The sequence below is a fragment of the Gallinula chloropus genome, assembly GCF_964237585.1.
Source record: "Gallinula chloropus genome assembly, chromosome: 28".
NCBI classification, from domain to species: Eukaryota; Metazoa; Chordata; class Aves; order Gruiformes; family Rallidae; genus Gallinula; species Gallinula chloropus.
Genome location: NC_140113.1, coordinates 2,236,550 through 2,256,317, shown reverse-complemented (window position 1 = coordinate 2,256,317; position 19,768 = coordinate 2,236,550). Strand labels below are relative to the sequence as shown.

The window sequence follows — 19,768 nt, the reverse complement described above, 5'->3', positions numbered from 1 at the left end:
AGGGGACCGCGGGGGGGGGGGGGAGAGGCGAGGAGAGCTACTTTCCGCGCCTCGGGAGACGCGTGACGTCAGCGCGCTGAGCGGTGACGTCAGGCTCTGCCCCCTCCTCCTCCTCCCCCCCTCGGTGCCCGCGCTGGGGCCGCGGCCGTTGCCATGGCGCCGCCGCGCCGCCGGTTCCTGTATTGATTCGAACCGGAGGGCGGCGCGCGTTCCCGTGGTGCCGCGCGCGGGGGCGGGGCCGGCGGGGCGGAGGCAGCGTCGCGGAGGCGGCCGCCATATTGGGGAGCGTTGGGGCCGGCGGAGAGTGACAGGAGGAGGCGGAGCGGGGCCGGGTCTGGCCGGGCAGGTAGGGCGAGCGGGGGGGTCACGGTGGTGCGGGGCGAGCTGCGGCCGGTTCCGGTCCCTCCAGCCTGGGGGTGCGGGCCTGTGGCCTCCCGCTGGGCCGGGCGGCGGGGGCCGGGCCGGGTGGGCCGGGCCCGACTGGAGCCGCCGCGGCTCGGAGTCCGGCTGGGGCTGTTCTCGCTCCGCGGGCGATACCGGGGGTGGGCTCCTGGCTCAGGCCCTGAGGAGCGGCCGGTGGCCGGGGCAGCGGCCTCCCAGTCCTCGGGCCTGCCCTGTGTCCGCTTAGCGAGCGGCGCCGGCCCCGGGCTGTCCGTTCCCCGGGAGCGTCTCTTCCCTCTGGGTGTTTTACGGCGCTTTGCCGGCCCTGCCAGGCCGCGGCCGCGCTGGGGACACCCGGGAGGGCTCCGTGCGGGGCTGGGCCGGACCCAGCCGCCGGTCCGGGACGTGCTGTAACGCTGCTGCCGTGTCGGGCGCGTTTGCGGACGCAGGTCGCGTATCCGCACCCCGGCGGAGTGTGTAGCCGGTGCCCAGCCAAAGCGGGTCTGGGCTCTGGCCGTCACCCTCTCCTTGTGACCCTGACCCGCTTTGGCCAGGCGCAGTGAGAGTCGCGGCCTGTTTGGGGCGTCACAGCTTTCTTGGTGTCTTCCTCGGCTGGCTGACGTGAGCAGCCACTGAGGGTTGTCTGGCGTGGACACCGGTACCACAGCGAGTGACCCAAGCGGTGACAGAAACCCCGATCGTAAGTCTCTGGTTACACACAGCACGAGTTGGTGATGTGCCATCGTTCCTCTGATGGCTTTTGGGGCTCTGAGGGAGCTAAAGATCCCCACGGCTTTGGTTTTGGGGGTTTAAAGGTGGTGTTGATGTTTTGCAAACAGAAGCAGCGAGTTCCAGGCTTGAGGTGTTAAAGGTCTGATGAACTGAGCATCCTTTGCTCCTGGTGGGAGGGGAGATGTTCTGCTGGAGGAGTCATTGAAGAGCTGTGAGGTCAGGTTGGAGTCATCCCTCAGAGATGCTGTAGGCTTTTGTTGTCTGGATGGTTATTTTTGCCCTTGATTGGGAGCTCTCCTGAAGGCTTTGTGCTCATTTTCTTGTGAAGTGCTGATCCTTACCGAGTTAGTTTAACGATGCTAGCCTAGAAGTTTGTGCCAAGGGCTCCTCACAGAGCAGCTTCCCTGCTGGCAGCAGCTTCTTGCATTGAAGACTGATCTTTATTATTATTATTGTTGTTAATAAGCTGATTTTTTTGGGGGGGTCTGTTGACTGAAGTTGCTGTGTTCTGTAAATCCTGTGACTTTTCTTCTTTGGGTTGACCAGCTTGAACATGAAGAGGAAGCAGACTTTTGAATCAGCCTCCCAGTAAAGCGCTGTGGCTAAGGCTGCTGGTGAATATTTAATCTTGCCTTTTAGTGCCCTGACTCGTGATAAGGCTTCTGATAAAGCCAACCTTTTATCTAGAGCTGCTGCTCTGAGTTTGTGCTCTGTTTTGAGATGTGAGGTAATCAGACAGTCGTATTCTGTGAATATATATTATTTTTCTTTAAGGGAACCTGGATGTTACTGAAGTCAGGAGAGTTGTGAAAAAGTGCTGTGCTCAGAGTGTGTAAACTACTCAAACCAACCCAACCAAGCGAAGTGCTGAAGGTTCAGTTAGGAGGTACACACAGCAGCCTTTCTCTTCCCTCTACTCCTAGGTCTTCTTTGAGTCTTGAATCCTCAATGTGGAAAAACTCCACGCTTACTAAGGCCCAAGGACTTTATCCATCCCCACTTCCGTCCTGTTCAACACTTTGTGGCGTGTGGAATAAATAAATGAGTAAACATCTAGGTAATCACTGACACGAGGGCCATCGTTTGCTGTTGGTGAGCAGCTGAAAGCAGGCTCTCTGTGTCTCCTGTCTGTCCAACACCTTGTCCAAAATGTGTGTTTGGGGGGAAACTCCTGTCAGGCAATGACAGAAACTTGCTGTGACTTGTCCTTCACTTCCTTGGCCAGCTGCCTCCTCCGCTGAGGCCAGTGACTGCTCTCCTGACCAAGGGGAAATTTGGTGGTGAGGTAGTACAGAGGAATCTGAGGGGCTTTGGGGTTTGGTTTCATTGGGGTTCTTTTCTTTATTGAGATGTGGGACTGTTGGAGAGGGGTCAGAGGAGCCACAAAGATGATCAGAGGGCTGGAGCAGCTCCCCTATGGAGAGAGGCTGAGGGAGCTGGGCTGGTTCAGCCTGGAGAAGAGAAGGCTGTGGGGCGACCTCATTGCAGCCTCCCAGTCCCTGGAGGGAGCAGAGGAACAGGAGGGGAGTCAGCTTGTTCAAAGGGGAGATAATGGCAGGACAAGGGGGATGGATTAAAGCTGAAGGAGGGGAGGTTTAAATTAGATCTTAGGGGGAAGTTCTTTACAGAGAGAGTGGTGAGGGGCTGGAACAGGCTGCCCAGAGAGGGGGTGGGTGCCCCATCCCTGGGGGTGTTCAAGGCCAGGTTGGATGGGGCCCTGGGCAACCTTGTGTAGCTCCAGGTCTGGAGGTTGGTGTCCCTGCCTGTGGCAGGGGGTTGGAGCTCTGTGACCCTTGGGGTCCTTTCCAGCCCAGACCAGTCTATGATTCTGTGATAAGGGTGGCAGCATCCAGCTGCTGCATCAGCTTGGCACAGGTTACATGGTGGGCTGAGGTGAAATCTCAAAGCAGAATGTGAGGTTGACGTGTGTCCCCTCTTTGTCAGGTAGGGACTGGAGGAAACTGCACCCAGCTCCTTCCCTCCAGCACCTGCAGCCAGGGATAGTGTTTCTCACCCAAGCACAAAGGTGCAGCCAGCAGGAACCTGTTTCATTACCTCTGCCTGAGCAGCGGAGCGAAGGGGAGTAGCAGAACTTGTTTAGCACTTGGTGTTTCTCAAGCTAAACCTGATCTTTAACTCTGTTCAGAGCTTTAATCCGGCCTTTGTAGCAGCCGGAAAGGAAGACGTGTTCAGACCCAGCTTAACACAGGTACCTCTGCTGGTTATTGCACCTCTCAAAACAGAGAGTGGTTTTTCCTGCAGCCCCTTGTTTGTTTTGCTTTCCTAACAGATCAACCTCTTATGAGACTTTCTGTTAATTAGACACAGAGATTGCCTTTTGACCCCTCAAGCAAGAGGTGGCGCGGAGATGACCCAGCGCTGAGTGTGCGTTGTGTTCTCACACGCTCTGTTTCACAGCAGATCCCTTCCTGTGCTGCTGAAGACTTGGCACGTTATTGCCAATTCCCTGGGACCAGGCCTTGCCCTCTTATTTACAGAGCAGCATGGTGGGGAGATGGAATAATCGCTGCCTGCAGGCAATAAAAAGGGCTTTAATGGTGATGATTTTCTGAGAAATCCCCTGCTGAGTTGACCATTGTCACGTCAGCTCAGATAAACCCTGTGCTCCTAACCGACTACTGTACGCTGCAGTGAGATGTGTATTGAATGGAAACATCATCTGTGAAGGGAAATTAACAGTTCTACTCACTTGTTAAGACCTGGCTGAAGCAATGTTGGCACCCCCTTGGCTAGGGGGCTGCCCATTCCAACAGTGTCATCTCTGCAATGGATCTTTCATTTCAGCCTCGAGTAGAACAGTTGAAAATGTATTTATCTTTTGAGTTCAGCAGGCCAGGCTTGCCTCTGTCAGCTTCCCTTCTTTTCTTCCAGTTGTGGAGAGAAGATGGTTTTGGGAAAAACATCTTTGTGGAAAGCCATGGTGTAAAATCTGAGCATCATCCACCTGGAGGAGGCAGCAATAGCAGCGTTCTTGGCAGAGTTCCTGGAGCAACTGTTTTGTGTATGAAAATCCAGGTGAAAAACTTCTGGGTGTTTGTAATGGTGCACTGAGAAGATGTATTAGTGGAGGGGGGTGGTTATTTTTAGTAAAGGCTTTTCCAAAGACACGGGTTTTGCTGCTTCCTGAAGGTGTTCCAACCCTGGGTTTCTGGTGGTGTGTGGAAGCCTGTGCCATGTACAGAGCTCTTTGCTGGGATTACTTCATGCTTGGCTCACTCAGGCTTCCTGCAGCACTCTGCAATCTCAGTGTCCTAAATTAGCGGTGTTGCCCTGTGCTTTGCTGGTCAGAGTTCCTCTGTCATCTTGGTAGGACCCTGTGCTGCTTTGGAAAGGTAGGCACAAAGCCTGGAATGAGCTTGAGAGGCAGAAGGTGGCTGTGGGGAGTCTTGTAGCTCGTCTGAGCACAGGTGGAGGTGCAGAAAGTCGAGCGTACATCATCTCCGGTCTGAATTGCAGGTCAGGCCCTTGCCTGTGAGGACAGGGTGATGTTTCCTCAGAGCAGAGGTGAAAGCAGGGGCAGGTTGCTGTGTGTGCACCACTTTTCTCTGAGGTTTAGTGTGGAATTGCACCATCTCGAGCTTCAGGATCACAGAATCACCAGGTTGGAAAAGACCTTTGGGATCATCGAGTGCAACCGTTCCCATCCTGTGCTGACCCAGATCCCTGAGCACCTCATCTACCCTTTTCTAAACACACCCAGGGAAGGTGACTCAGCCCCTCCCTGGGCAGCCTGTTCAGCCCTGACAACTCTGCCAGGGAAGAACTTTTCCCTCCCATCTGCTCTGACCCTGCCCTGGGGCAGCTTGAGCCCATTGCCCCTTGTCCCATCTCCTGTCCCCTGGCTGGAGAGACCATCGCCCACCTCTCTGCACCCTCCTGGCAGGGCAGGGGAGGTGGGGAGAAGGTCTCCCCTCAGCCTCCTCTTCTCCAGGCTCAACACCCCCAGCTCCCTCAGCTGCTCCTCAGAGGATTTGCCCTCCAGCCCCTTCCCCAGCCTGGTTGCCCTTCTCTGGACTCGCTCCAGGACCTCCATGTCCTTCTGATGGTGAGGAGCCCAGAACTGGACCCAGCACTCGAGGTGCAGCCTCCCCATTGCCCAGTCCAGGGGCACAATCCCCTCCCCAGCCCTACTGGCCACACTAATCCTGACACAAGCCAGGATGCCATTGGCTTTCCTGGCCCCTGGGCACACTGCTGGCTCATATTCAGCCTGGAGTCACCCAGCACCCCCAGGTCCTTCTCTGCCTGACAGCTCTCCAGCCAGTCTCCCCCAGCCTGTAGCGCTGCATGGGGCTGTTATGTCCCATGTGCAGCACTCTGCACTTGGCCTTGTTAAACAGCAGCTTTCCATGTGGGATGCTGAGTGCAGCCTGGAGATGAAAACAATATCTTGGCTGTGCCTTGGAGCCATTTCACCTTTCAAATCACACTCCAATTCAGTGTGTGCCTGTTGCTGGCACATGAGTTGGCATGTTTAAAATAGGGGCTAGTGCTGGTGGTAGCCACTTGAGCAGACAGAGGGGTTTGCCAGCTCCATGAGCAGGAGGAGCTTGTTTGCCTTTCTGAAGCATCCTGCAGAAAGAACATGGACTTTTGCAGGACCTTCAGCAAAGAGTAGCCACCCACATATCCCACTCTGAAACAGGCTGATGGAACACAGTGGTTCTTGCAGTAATACAGCATCTTGGGCTCTTGGACTTCAAGAGTAAGGCTATGGGTGAAGATCATCTCTTTCACTGTAAGACTGGAGTAATTTTGGGGTCCCTGCAGTACCTAGTTGTGAACAATCTTCTTCGTTAAGGCAACAAAGTCACTAATCAAAGTCTGTGTTTAGTTTTGAAATCAAGCTTCACCCACTTCCATCGTGCAGGGATTGATTCTGTAAATGGTTAATGTGATAAATGCTTTTCCCACTTACACCTTAGTAAATGCTGGATGAGGAGTTGCCTCTTTGTAGCTTTGGAAAGGTAAATATTGGTGAAAGGTGCAAAAAGCCAGAGCCTTGTGTGGCTGCTGGTGTTGAAAGGAGGCCGGTTACTTAAAAGGACTGGTTGGTTGATGTAATAGTAAACTCTGTTCCTCTGGGTTTGATGTGGACGAGCTGTACTACAGGTTGGCCAAGCACAGAGTATCCTGCTCCTTGTCCATGTCTGCTTTAGCCTTCTGGAGCCATCTGTAATAGGCTTGGCTGTTACCAAACCAAAATGCTCTGCTGCTTTTTCTTACAGCTTCTTCCAAAGTCTGGGGAATAGATGAATCCATACCCAGAAATACTCTCTCAGTGCTCCAGGTTGAGGTGCTCCTTACTAAACTGGCAGCAAATGCCCTGCCCTTTGAGGCTGAATCAGGGTCTTTGTCATCTTGGTGAGCCAAACCAGCGTGTGGTGAGGTGGGACAGGGGCTGGTGTTGGCACGAAGGGGGTACAGGACTTGGTAGCTGGTGTGGGGAGATGCTGAGATCTTGGACTTGTTGATTTGCAGGTGCTGCCTGGTAATGGGTTCCAGGTAAATCAGTGGGAGGTGAAAACTTTGGCTTGGGGTTTGATTTCAAATCCTGGTTCTCGTGACTTAGAGGACTAAGTGCTTGTTTACTCCATCCTGTCCCCCTTGGTAAATTATGTGGCTCTTCCTGAGAGTTTGTAACTACTCAGTGCCTGAATATTGACATGTTTTTACCTGCAAACCTGTGCTGTTACCTACAGGCCCAAAGAGAAGGTGGCATCTCTGAATGTGGCTGGGCTTCTGCAAACTCTGAGTGTGGCTGGGGGACATGGGTGGGTTTTCCTCTTCCCCTGAAGCAAGTAAGAAAGGCTTTGCTGTAAGGATTGGGAGCATGCAGGCTAGGAGCTCTCTTTTAGTTGAAGCAATAGAAGACCTTGAGGAACACCATGTTACATAGTACTTTTGAATACTATTTTGTAACACATTATGTACTTTACGCCTGGAGAAGGTCGGTTTTGCTGGAATTTTGTAACTCCTTAGGAAGAATTTGTATTCTGACTGACTTTTTCTTCATGCACCTTGTGTCCTGTCCTTGAGTTGGATGGATTTTATCAGGGTTCACATTACTTTCAGAACAATACAGCTACAGTGCTGAACAAGTGCTTTCTGTTCTTTTCTTTTTTTTTTTATTGACCCAACCCTCATGTATTCAAATACTTAACTGCTTTTTCTTGGTATGGATCTGTTTTTAATAAGGCAGTGTGCACAATGCCAGGGTCAGCAGCTCCTCTGCAAAATTCTCTCTCATTTAAGAGGTGGCCTGTTCCTGCCAGGATTCCTCAGCAAGTGATGAAGTCAGGGTAACAATCACACTGTGTTGGCTCTGTCAATTTAAGATGTGGCCAACTTGAGCAGAGCATGAGCTGGATGATCCCTGACATCCCTCCACCTTTTCTTTTTTACTTTTGTTCCAGAAATTTTGTGCCCTTCTTAAAACTGGAAGGGAGTTGGGTGGGTGTTTAATGTGAGAGGTGCTGATGAAGGCCAGAATAATACCAAAGGCAGGAGAACTTCTAAATGTAAACCCAGAATATATTCCCAAAGTGAGAGAAGGCTAAAGAGAGTAGAAGACCTCTTGGTAATTCAGATACAATTAATGTTATGTTGATGCTTTGTTTTGAAGCATTTGAAGCCTGAAAAAGGTGGGTTGGGGCTTATCATTGCCAGTTCTGCTTGTCAGTCTTTTCTGTTGTTTGCCCTGTGTAGGCTGTGTTCCTGCTAAGTTATAGTTGAGATTTGTACAGGTGGGAACTCAAAAGCTCTAAAGGCAAAAGTGTTTCATATCCAGTATTACAACTTTCACATCAGCTGCATCTGAATCTGACTAGTGTGGTGCTGAGCTGGTCTGGGAGGATGCTCCAGATGTGTGCTGCTCCTCCTGTGGGTTCTGGGAGCTGATCCCCCTCACTCATGGGCTCCAAACAAACCAACCAACAACAAAAAAAAAGCTGGGGAGGGGCAGGGAATTTTGTTGCTCTATCTTGAGGCCATAACCCCTTGTCCTGTCCCCACAGACACTGAGAAGAGGCTGCCCATGTCCCCCTGTGTCCCACCCTTCAGCTATTGATACCCATTGATCAGATCCCCTCTCAGGCTTCTTCTCTCCAGGCTGAACAGCCCCAGCTCACTCAGCCTTTCCTCACAGGGGAGATGCTCCAGGCCCTTCAGCATCTCTGTCCCTCCTCTGGACTCTCTCCAGGAGATCCCTGTCTCTTTTATCCCAGGGAGCCCAGAACTGGACACAACACTCCAGGTGGGGCCTGACCAGGGCAGAGCAGAGGGGGAGGATCCCCTCCTGTGACCTGCTGGCCACACTCCTCCTGATGCCCCCAGGATCCCATTGTCTCTCTCAGCCCCCAGGGCACACTGCTGGCTCATGGCCACCCTGTCACCCACCAGCACCCCCAGGTCCTTCTCCACAGAGCTCCTCTCCAGCAGCTCACCCCCAGCCTGTACTGATACCTTCAAGTGTTCCTGTCAAACCCCACGTAGGTCTCCGGTTTGGGAGGTGAGCTGTGCTGGCTGGAGGCAGTTTGTGGCAGGTCCTCAGTGTGGCAGTGTGTAGCTTGTCCCAGCACATCTCTGCCTCTGCACTTGCCTCCTAAATTTTACCACAGAGTTTATATCTTGAGGCGACTCCATTTGCGTGGCCGGGACTCCAGCCAGATGCTGTAAATGTTTATATAGTACCAGCAAATGAGACTCTCTTTACATCCTGCACAGCTTCCAGATGCCTGGGTCTTGTGGGGGATTTCTTTTGCCTGTGGTATGTGTGTTAGACTCCACCTTTCTCCTTGGAGATGTTTGCCTTGGGTTCAAGGACCAGCTTGGTGCACCTCAGCATTTTTGGGTCAGTGGAAGCTGTGGACAAAGCATGAGGTGTGTGTGGATTGTGGCTCCAGGGTTCCTGCATAACCTCCCTGAGCCCCACACACCCCCCATGGAGAAACCTCCCTGAGCCCCACACACCCCCCATGGAGAAACCTCCCTGGTCCACACGCACCCCCCATGGAGAAACCTCCCTGGTCCACACACACACCCCATGGAGAAACCTCCCTGGTCCACACACACACCCCACGGAGAAACCTCCCTGGTCCACACACACACCCCATGGGGAAGGGCTCACACACCCCATGGGGAAGGGCTGCGACTGTCTAACTTCACAGAAGTTAAATTCATGTTGGTATTGATGCATGTGGTGATTTAGCCAGTCACATCCAGGCTAGGAAGCAGCCCCAGCCTTAAACATGTACTTCAAAGATGTGTAACATGGCTTATAGACTGTCTAGCCAGAATGCCATACACATATATATTTTAAAAATTGATATATATAATATATCCTATATGAAAAATACAATAATATAATAGCTCATTATATGATTCAAATTATATTTCTAACATTTTATATGCTACATGTTACGTATATATATAATATTTTATATAATATATAATATAAAATACATATTATATTAAATAATATATAACTCATGTTCCTATTTTCTATAATTTATTATACATAACAAAATAAATATATAAAATACACAATATATTATATAATATCTATAATATGCAAAGATATTTTAGAAAATAAAATTTATATTATAATATGCTTTTTATATATACTGTATTTTAATTATAGGTAATTATTTATGTAATTACATATATTTCATTTTATAATATACATGTGTATATTATATACTTAGATGTGAACATAATTATATATTTATAAAATATAATATGTATTTATATTAACATATAATGTTTCTTATACAGTTATATTTTATTTACTTATAAATATATATATTATATAATTCATTATCTATTGTATAATGCATATTTCTGTATTATATAAAACAGTATCTATAACATATGTTATCTATTATATATGATATCGATACTATTACATATTTAATAGTATATATATTTATAAAAGCTGTCTTTGTGCTAGGCAGGAGTAGTATTTGGGACAATGTGGGTGTCAGGCACTGGGTGTGAACCTGGCCGGTGGCTGCTGGTGTTCTGCAGTGTGCACTCCTGACACTGAGGTGGCTGAAAGCATCCAAGTAGCATCAGGGTGCGTGCTGCTGTCTCCCCTCTGCCCTGAGGTGAGCGGTGGGGTGGGCTCTAGGTGTCTGCCTTTGCCATGCCTGAGTGCCTAAGGCTTGCTGTGTGTGGCCAGGCTGGTTTCCAGTATCAGAGTCTGTCCCAGTTGCGGTTGTTGCCTGCGGAGGTCAGATGCCAAGCGCTGGCTGCCTGTCGGGTGCATCGCCAGCGGAGGGCAGGGATACAGGAAAACGCTTCCGGTAGCAGCCCTGTGCTGTATCACACCCGTGTGACACCAGCACTGGGCAGGAAAAGGGCTCACACATTATAAGAACAGGCTTAGGAGGCTCAGAAGCAGCTGCATCTCTGTAGGGGGGTGTAATATTTTGATGGTTTTCTTCCCATCTCTTTCAGCAGACCAATTCCTGATTGGACCTGATGAGCAGAAGTCCCTGAGCCTTCTGAACTCTCCAGCCTCTGCTTTCCACCATGGACCAGGATTACGAGAGGCGGCTGCTACGCCAAATCAACATACAGAATGAAAACACGATGCCTTGTGTAAGTACACGTGGGTCTTAGTCTGACTAGGAAGCTGTTGTCTGTCTTGCCTGGGAGTGTTTTCAGTTGAGCTTTTGAAATCATGGGACCTCTTTGAAGCAAAGGACCTCCTTAGTCTTTTGTTGGGCTGTGAGCAGGTGTGAGCTGCTGAGCTGTTTGTGGAATAACTGGAATATAAAACCAAAATATAATAACCAAAACTTGTATATATAAACTTGTGGAAAGGAGTTAAGATTTTTTTTTTTCATCATTTATTTAATATTTAAATTAAGATAAATTTAAGATGCCTTGTTACTAAATAATCTCAGCCAGTAAGTACATGTGGAATGTTTAAAAAATCAATTGAGGGCTAACATGCAAACCCAACCAGCTGTAGGGCTTGACATGACAGAGCCAGTCCAGCAGAACCCTCTGAGATGGTCAGGGGGCTGGAGCAGGAAGATGCTGAGACCTGCATTGGTCAGCCTAGAGAAGATGAGGCTCAGGAGGGATGAAAATGTTGCTGGCAACTACCTGGTGGGTGGTTATGGAGGAAAGGGACTCAGATTCTCTTCAGAGGCACGCAGTGGAAAGATCAGAGGTGATAGACACAAGCTGCAGTGGGGAATTCCAGTTTGATATTAGGAATGTTCATGGGATGGGTGTCCAGACACTGCAACAGGGACCTCATGGGGTCATTGTCCTTGGAGACACTGAAAACTCAACTGGATGAGGCTGTGACCTTCAATGTAGCTTTGAAATGAGCTCTGTTATGATCTGGGGAACTTTCCAACATAAATTATCCTATGAAGAAGAATGTGACTGCATATGAGGAATCGTCTGTTCACATTGCAGGCAGTCTGCCCCTCTCCAGCCTTCTGCATGGCTGCCTTGGCCATGTCAGCTTGAGAAGGAGCAGGGAGAGGGAGGCTGTTTGTTTGCTGCATTTGACAGAAGCTCCCATGGTGGTTGGACTCTGAGGTACTTACTGGTTTTGTTAAGGGGATAAACTAACACCACCTCTTCTGCTTAGGAATGTTCAGCTTTGACAAGACCTCACTGAGGTTTGTTTCAGAGCCCTGCTGTGATCAGCACTTGTGTGTGTCTTTGATTCTTTAATTCAGGTAGCGGAGATGAGAAGAACCCTGACACCCTCCAATTCTCCCATGTCTTCTCCTAGTAAGCATGGTGACAGATTCATTCCCTCCAGAGCTGGGGCCAACTGGAGCATCAACTTCCACAGAATAAATGTAAGTTTTGCTCCCTTCAACAGCTCCAGCTGTGGAACTAAGGAAATGGTGTGTTTTCTTTTGGCTGGCATAACTGCACTGCTCATCATTTGTGTCTTGGTCCCCTCCTGCCTCAGAAGAGGCCCTTTGCATGTCTCCAAACAGTCTGTCCCTGTGATGGAGGAGGCTTCTTTGTTCACTGTTTTACCATATGAGGTTTCTGTGTGGTGATGGCATGTTTCTCCCTTTCAGGAGAATGAAAAATCACCAAGTCAAAACAGAAAAGCAAAGGATGCCACATCGGACAACGGCAAAGGTGAGACTGCCTGTCTGTCCCCTGTGCCATGCCTGTAGCTTTCATTTCAAACTGGGGGTGAGTTTGGAAATCAAGGCATGGCCAGGTATTGCTCTCCTGCTTAGGCAAAAACTCCTGCTAGCACTTCAGGAAATGCCACATCATGAGGGCGAATGTCACCTCAGCAGCCTTCTGATGAGCCCCTGGGAAGTGAGTGGCTACTCGTATCCCTTGATTTATTGTGCCATGGCAGCACTTTGCTGATAGAGTGGAAGGAGGGGAAGTTTGCTGCCTGTCTGGGTTCCAAACTGGAGCCCCAGGCTTACTGAGAGGCTGTGTGACTGTACAGGTTGGGCAGTGTGGATCCTTCCACTCCCTGCAGAGCTGTTTGCTGCTTCTGAGTTCTCTCCCTAAGCGCACCTTTGGGTTCACAGATGGCCTTGCTTACTCTGCCTTGCTGAAGAACGAGCTCTTGGGAGCAGGCATTGAGAAAGTGCAGGACCCACAGACAGAAGACAGGCGGCTGCAGCCGTCCACGCCAGAGAAGAAGTCTCTCTTCACTGTAAGTTGGTTACTTCACATGAAGATCAGCTGAGGTTGTGTGTGTGTCACAGGAACAACACACGTGGTTCTGCCAGGCTGCTGGTGTGTGTGAGCTGGTGCTGTGGCTTCTGGTGATAACAGAATTTGGTGGCCTGTACAGAGAACACTGGTGACTGCAGTGAGCTGTGTACTTCTGTTTCCATATGGGTGGGGAAGTGGAGTTGGAACCAGGCTTATTTGGACAGGGTCGTAAATAACCAAATCCAGCTTCTGGGCTCCAGTGGAGATGAGGTGTGTTTATGAGGTTCCAGAGCACCTGGAGGAGCTGCAGAGCCTGGAGAAATCTGACTGTGGGTGCTGGAGTTAGCTAGGCTTCCAGCATCAGTGTGTGTTGTAAGTGATCCCTGTGTCTTGGGCACGCCGGGCTTCTTACAGGTGTGTTGTCTTTATGCAGTACTCGCTCAGCACGAAGCGCTCTAGTCCAGATGATGGCAACGAGGTCTCACCATACTCCCTGTCTCCTGTCAGCAACAAAAGGTAATACTGGTGCTCCACAGATCACAGGAAGGGTTGGGACAGAGGACTCCATGGGCTTCTCCGGGGCGTCTTTCTAAGGCACCCCAAACTGGTATGTGACTTGGTTTGGGAAATCTGGGGAGAGAAGAAGTAGGGATGGTTAAGCTCCAAGAATTTCTGCACGTGCCCAACCTGCCTGGAAGCTTAAGATGTCTTGGCCAACTTTCAGTACTCAGTTTACCTTTTTATTCCCTGGCTCCTTAGTAGAAAGGGAAATTAATTCCTTCCAGTCCTACTTGCTGGAAAGAACTTTACAGCTCTTGGTTTGTGCATTCTGTAGAAGTGCAGGTATTCCTTAAAGAGGGGCTGTGTCTGCCTTTGCCATCTGCTGCCAAGTGCAAAGATCATGGAGTTGTTTTTCCATCTGTCTTTGTACACAGTCAGAAGCTGCTGAGATCACCTCGAAAACCCACTCGGAAAATCTCAAAGATTCCTTTCAAAGTGCTGGATGCCCCAGAGCTGCAAGATGACTTCTACCTGAACCTGGTAGACTGGTCCTCTCTTAACGTCCTCAGCGTTGGCCTTGGGACTTGTGTTTACCTGTGGAGTGCTTGCACTAGCCAGGTAAACAATCATCAGTGCCTGGAGGGTGATGTACCTGCTGCTGTAGGTCTTTTCCAGCCACAGTGGCTTCCTGAGCTGTGGATCAGGCTGTGGGAGGGATTCAGCACTCGTCATGCTCTGTCCTGGAGCAGGTCTGAGTTTGGGGCTCAGGTAGTGGTGTAGTAGGATGTAACAAGTATTTCTTCTTCCCTTCTGTCCTGCTTTCAAGGTGACCCGCCTGTGTGATCTCTCTGTGGAAGGAGATTCAGTGACATCTGTGGGCTGGTCAGAACGGGTCAGTATGATTGTCACCAGTGCAGCTGAAACACACTCTCATTGTAGCCATAGAACTCTTCCTCACAGGCTTTAACTTCAAGTCATTTGCCTGTATTTCCCCAAATGCCCCTATTTTCCTTAAATGCCCACATTTTCCTTAAATGTGAGGGGATAGAGAGCACCCTCCTGTATCCTGAGGCTCCCCAGACATTTGCTAAGGGGTGTGGGAGGCAGAAAGAGCCACTTCACTTCTCCAGCTCCAGGTTACAATAAATAATTCCAGCCAGGCTGCTTGACCCTCTCAGTAGGGAAAAGATGCAGAAAACTCTGGATGCTTTCTGTCTTGTGGGATTTATCTCTTTTTTTCCTCAGCTTCTGGCTTTTGTTTTATGTCTGTCCTTCCTTACTGCCTTTACTGATGGTGGTTTTCTGTCTGTTTAGGGGAACTTGGTAGCCGTTGGCACTCACAAGGGCTTCGTGCAGATCTGGGATGCAGCTGCAGGAAAAAAGCTCTCCATGCTAGAGGGGCACACAGCCCGAGTCGGTAAGGAGGTGGGAGGCAGAGGCTTCCCGTGGTTTCTTTGTGTTTGAACTTTTTTCTTGTAGGCAGGAGCTGGGCTTGAAATAACCACAACTCAGAAACTACCAGAATTGGCATTTAGCCACAGCTGTGTCCTCAGCAGTGCTCAAAATGTTACTGTCTGCTAATTGTGGTGTTTTCAGCTGGGGTGTGGTGGTGTTTGGCTATTGCAGCAGGTGTTTCCTCTGCATCTGAGGCATTTTAGGTTTGGTTACAACATCTCTTCACTGCTGCTGCCTTCCGGCTCCAGCCCTGCAGCCAGGCAGCTTCACACTGAGATTTCCACTTCCCCTTTGCTACAGAGACACTTTTTTGCTCCCAGTTGTTGGGAATCCAGATTCTGGAGTGAGATTTTTTTTGGCCAGTCAGGGTGCCTTCTGAGTTCTGTTCCTGTGCTTTACAGCCCTGTGCAGTGGGGTTAGCCATGCCTTTGGTAAGTTTGAGCAGGTTGATCTTTGCACAGCGTTCTAGGACCTCAGACAGGATGTAAGGGAGGTCCATAAGCACTGGGGGGATGGGGTGTGTGTTGTTAATTAATCTTTCTTTTCAAACCTTGGCAATGTAGTGACTTGTGCTGTGCCTACAGGTGCCTTGGCATGGAATGCAGACCAGCTGTCTTCTGGGAGTCGAGACAGGATGATCCTTCAGAGGGACATCCGCACCCCACCCCTACAGTCCGAGCGGCGGCTGCAGGGCCACAGGCAGGAGGTCTGTGGGCTCAAGTGGTCTACAGACCACCAGCTCCTGGCCTCTGGGGGAAATGACAACAAGGTACAGTACCCCCAAGGAGTCATGTGAGGCTCCATGTCTCTCCATCTTCCCCCAAAAATATCAGACACCCCCTTTTTTTATTATTTAAAGGATATTTAACCTCTGAACGGGGCTTTTGTTTCAGTTGCTGCACTGTGTCCAGGCATAAATCATGCTAAGCTTCTAGTCAGTCTCCTCTCTCTCTAATAAAATTAAAAAGGCAAATTTAATTTTGCTTCTGTATCTGGCTAATTAAATTTACAGCTTGACTCAGGGCTTTGAGTTCAACAAAGCTGCTGCTGAGCTGTACTTCCCTACTTTGCTTAGGTAGCATGCAGTCAAGTTGTTTTTCCTGTAATGTCTGTGTTTAGAGAAGGAAGCTGGGTTCAGAGCTGGGTACATTCTCCTACCTGTAACACAGACTTGTAGTTCACTGAGCACCATATGGAAGAAGCATCTGTTCCAGAGAAGCAGTGCTCAGAGCCCTTCAGAATGGGTTGCTAGGTAGTGAATTTGCCCAGTGTCTGTGTGACAGCGTGGTTGTACCGAGCTCCTTCTGCTCAGAATAGCTTCTGATGAACTTGAGCCTATTTCTAAATGTTGTTCTGGAATAAGACAGCCATAAAAACAAGGGTATGAGGTCACGTTTGGTGACGTGGTGTGTTTGGCTTCATAAGCTTTACTTGGGGACTGTTAGGTTCCTTGTGGCCCAGCGATCAGCAGCTCCTCGTCTGTGTGTGGTGGCAGGATGACACTGGCTCCAGGGCTGTGAGTGCAGAGCAGAGATGCATGCTCTTGCACAGAGCTGTGGGAAATTGTCTTCTTGTTCAGCCCCCCTCATCCTCCCCGGTGCCACGTCGTGGCTTGTGGGTGTTGCAGATACACGACTCTGCAGCGCAAGTTTGATCACGTCTCTCCTCTCTGCCAGCTCCTTGTCTGGAATCACTCCAGCCTGAGTCCTGTCCAGCAATACACAGAGCATCTTGCAGCAGTAAAAGCTATTGCCTGGTCTCCACACCAGCATGGGCTCCTTGCCTCCGGTGGTGGGACAGCTGATCGCTGCATCCGCTTCTGGAACACGCTCACGGGGCAGCCTTTGCAGTGCATCGACACTGGGTCACAAGTCTGCAACCTGGCCTGGTCCAAACATGCCAACGAGCTAGTAAGTTCCTCCTGGTGCAGTCCTGAGCTGAGCTGGCTCGTGTGAGGCAGCACGATGCATGTTTCCTTCTCCCTTTTCAGGTGAGCACCCACGGATACTCCCAGAACCAGATCCTCGTCTGGAAATACCCCTCCTTAACCCAAGTAGCCAAGCTAACAGGACATTCCTACAGAGTCCTGTACCTGGTAAGTGACAGCTGTGTCCCTCAACATTGCTGTGGCTCTTAATCTGTGGTGTGTGTACTGAGAGGAGGCCCAAAGCAGCCTGCTGCTGGTGCTGTAAGCTGCCCGTAGGCTAGGCAGGGACACGCCTGCTGCCCTGCAGACAGTGAAAGATGCTCTGTGCCTGGTTTCCTTGCCTGCAAGGGTTACTTTGATTGGCTGCTGTGGAAATGGGAGGCTGCTTTAGTGAACAGCAAAGCCTGCCAAATCTCTTCAGAGGAAGCACAAATGTCCCTTCTTGGTCCCTTAACTTGCACACTCTTTCACTAGTGACCATCAGCAGGGTTCCTCTGATGCTTTCAGTCCTCCTAATTTGTCATTAAAATGCTCAGTGTGGCTCATCCACACTGATCTTGTACCTCCACTGTTACTGCTGCGTAGGGCTTCCAGCAAGTTCTGAACAGAGGTGAGAGATACACCAGTAGATGAGGTAGATTCCAATAGGGGTGACTAATGGAGCTGGCAGGTGCCCATCATGTCACTCTTCCTGCTGTAGCACACATCTAGAATCTGGGGAGGAACAGAATCAGTTGCAATGGTTTGGATTCCTTACCACAGGAATCCTTCCCATGATAATCCTACCCATGTATTCCTTACATAGGAAAGATGTGAGCGCTTGAGTTGGCACCTACTGAGACTGAGTAAGGCCCCTGAAAGCAGGGGCAGTATTTTGGCTTCTCACCACCAGCCAAGTAGGAAGGAGAATCATAGAATCCCAGACTGGTCTGGGTTGGAAGGGACCCCAAGGATCACAGAGCCCCAACCCCCTGCCACAGGCAGGGACACCAACCTCCAGGCCTGGAGCTATACAAGGTTGCCCAGGGCCCCATCCAACCTGGCCTTGGACACCCCCAGGGATGGGGCACCCACCCCCTCTCTGGGCAGCCTGTTCCAGCCCCTCACCACTCTCTCTGGAAAGAACTTCCCCCTAAGATCTAATTTAAACCTCCCCTCCTTCAGCTTTAATCCATCCCCCTTGTCCTGCCATTATCTCCCCTTTGAACAAGCTGATTCCCCTCCTGTTTCTCTGCTCCCTCCAGGGACTGGGAGGCTGCAATGAGGTCCCCCCACAGCCTTCTCTTCTCCAGGCTGAATAAGCCCAGCTCCCTCAGCCTCCCAGCCTCCCCCTTGTTGGCTCCCTCAGCCTCCCCCTTGTCAGCTCCCTCAGCCTCCCCTCAACAGGAGAGTTGAATCCCTCTTGTGTATTCCAACAAAGACCCGTTCTCAGCCTCAGAAGGTAACAGATGCTAAAGGTTGCTCTCTCCTTGGCCTCAGGCGATGTCCCCTGACGGGGAGGCGATAGTGACAGGAGCTGGAGATGAAACCTTGCGCTTCTGGAACGTCTTCAGTAAAACCCGCTCGACAAAGGTACGGCCGCGTCGCGCAGGTGGCTGCAGCCCCAGGCCTGAGTTCAGCTCTTTGGGGCTGTCTTGCCTCCCATCTCTCTACCACAGCCTGCAGATGGAAGGCTGAGTGCAGCCAAGGGTTAAACATTGTTGAGGAATCGGGATTTGTGGTCATCAGGTGAAGTAAAAGGTCACCTCTGTGTGCCTGAGGCAGCGTGACAGAGCTTCCTTCTCTGGGCTGTTACAAGGCTGCTGAGCGTAGCAGCGTTTTGGGGGGTCTCACCCTGAGCCTGTTTCCCTGCTGGCATTCCTGGCTCCTTGCAAATGGCTTAATGTGGGGTTTAGGAAGGAGAGGGGACTGTGGATGCTGCTGTTCCAACTCACCACCACCGAAAGTGGGTTGTACCCTGTGCTCTTGAGTGTCTGGTAGAGGCAGTGGAGAATGGCAGAGACAGCTCAAGGGATGAGGGGTGGGGAGCCAGCGTTGCTCACTGCTGGATGTCCCCCTGGTCTCTGACAGCTCTGGAGCTTCCCCCAAAGCTGTGGGAACAGCACACTTGCCAGCTGTGCTCCTTGTTATCAGCTGGAAAAAAGCCATGAGAATATTTCTGGTGTTGGACTTTGACTGATGAGCTCAGGGCACAACCCCAGCTAGAGATTAGCAGTTGTTTTAGTTTAAAAAAAAAAAACAACACCCCAAACCAAAGCCAGAAGCAGGTGGAGTAATGCTGCACCCCAAGTGTGGAGTACTCAGCACTTGCTTTGCCTTTTCTTGTCAGGAGTCCGTATCTGTTCTCAACCTCTTCACCAGGATACGATAAACCCCATGTTCTGTGACCCAGGAGACTGCAGCCTGACATACCAGGAGAAAACCATGACCTTGGTGTGCGTGGGACCCCAAACGATCAGCCCAGAAGGGGAGGGAGCGCCCGTGGGGCTGGAGGAAGGACCCAATGGATGATCATTAAATATGTCCTTGTGAACCGCGCTGGGCAGTATTTGGGATGGGGTTGGGGGTGGGGGAAAGGGACTGCCAAAGGTTTACAGATTCATCCTTCAGAAGGGGAAACGGGTGCGAGAGGAACGTTCAACCAGCGTCCCCCAACCCTGTCTGTATCCTGGAGACAACCTGTATGACATGTGCCACCGAGACTGGACTGAGACCTTCTGGCTGCTGTGTCATCCCCTCTCAGGAGAGAGATCCTTGCCTCTGGGAACAGGTTTAACGTGCAGCTCTGCATCCCTCTGTCCCTGCAGGTAGAAGCCAGGCAGACTTATTCAGTACAACTGGTGCAAGGGGGCTGGACTCCAAGCTGGATGGTGGCCTCTCTGGTTATCTGAGGGTCCTGTTTGTAGCCTGGCATCCCTGGGACATGAAGAAACTGGAGAACTGCTTACTTTCCTCTTCTCCTTTCCCTCCCTCCCTGCAGTAGGTACTGTAGTCCTCGTTACAGTTGTCTGCTTAACGTGGCTTCATATGTGGCGTGCTTGACAGCTGCCTTCCAACAAGTATGTTTGTGGGCTCTCTGCT

The 19,768-nt window shown here is 50.7% G+C and overlaps 1 protein-coding gene across 1 annotated transcript; it reads left to right on the top strand.

Moving 5' to 3' along the window:
* Window positions 1-311: 311 nt before the first annotated feature.
* On the top strand, window positions 312-19,202 carry FZR1 (fizzy and cell division cycle 20 related 1). The gene is made up of 14 exons (XM_084276281.1): window positions 312-346; window positions 10,594-10,737; window positions 11,841-11,966; window positions 12,198-12,261; window positions 12,675-12,802; window positions 13,238-13,320; window positions 13,740-13,923; window positions 14,132-14,197; window positions 14,620-14,722; window positions 15,345-15,529; window positions 16,437-16,670; window positions 16,751-16,855; window positions 18,167-18,259; window positions 19,017-19,202. The coding sequence occupies exons 2-14, from the start codon at window positions 10,669-10,671 to the stop codon at window positions 19,056-19,058; spliced, it is 1,482 nt and encodes a 493-aa protein (XP_084132407.1). The 5' UTR covers window positions 312-346; window positions 10,594-10,668; the 3' UTR covers window positions 19,059-19,202.
* Window positions 19,203-19,768: the final 566 nt, after the last annotated feature.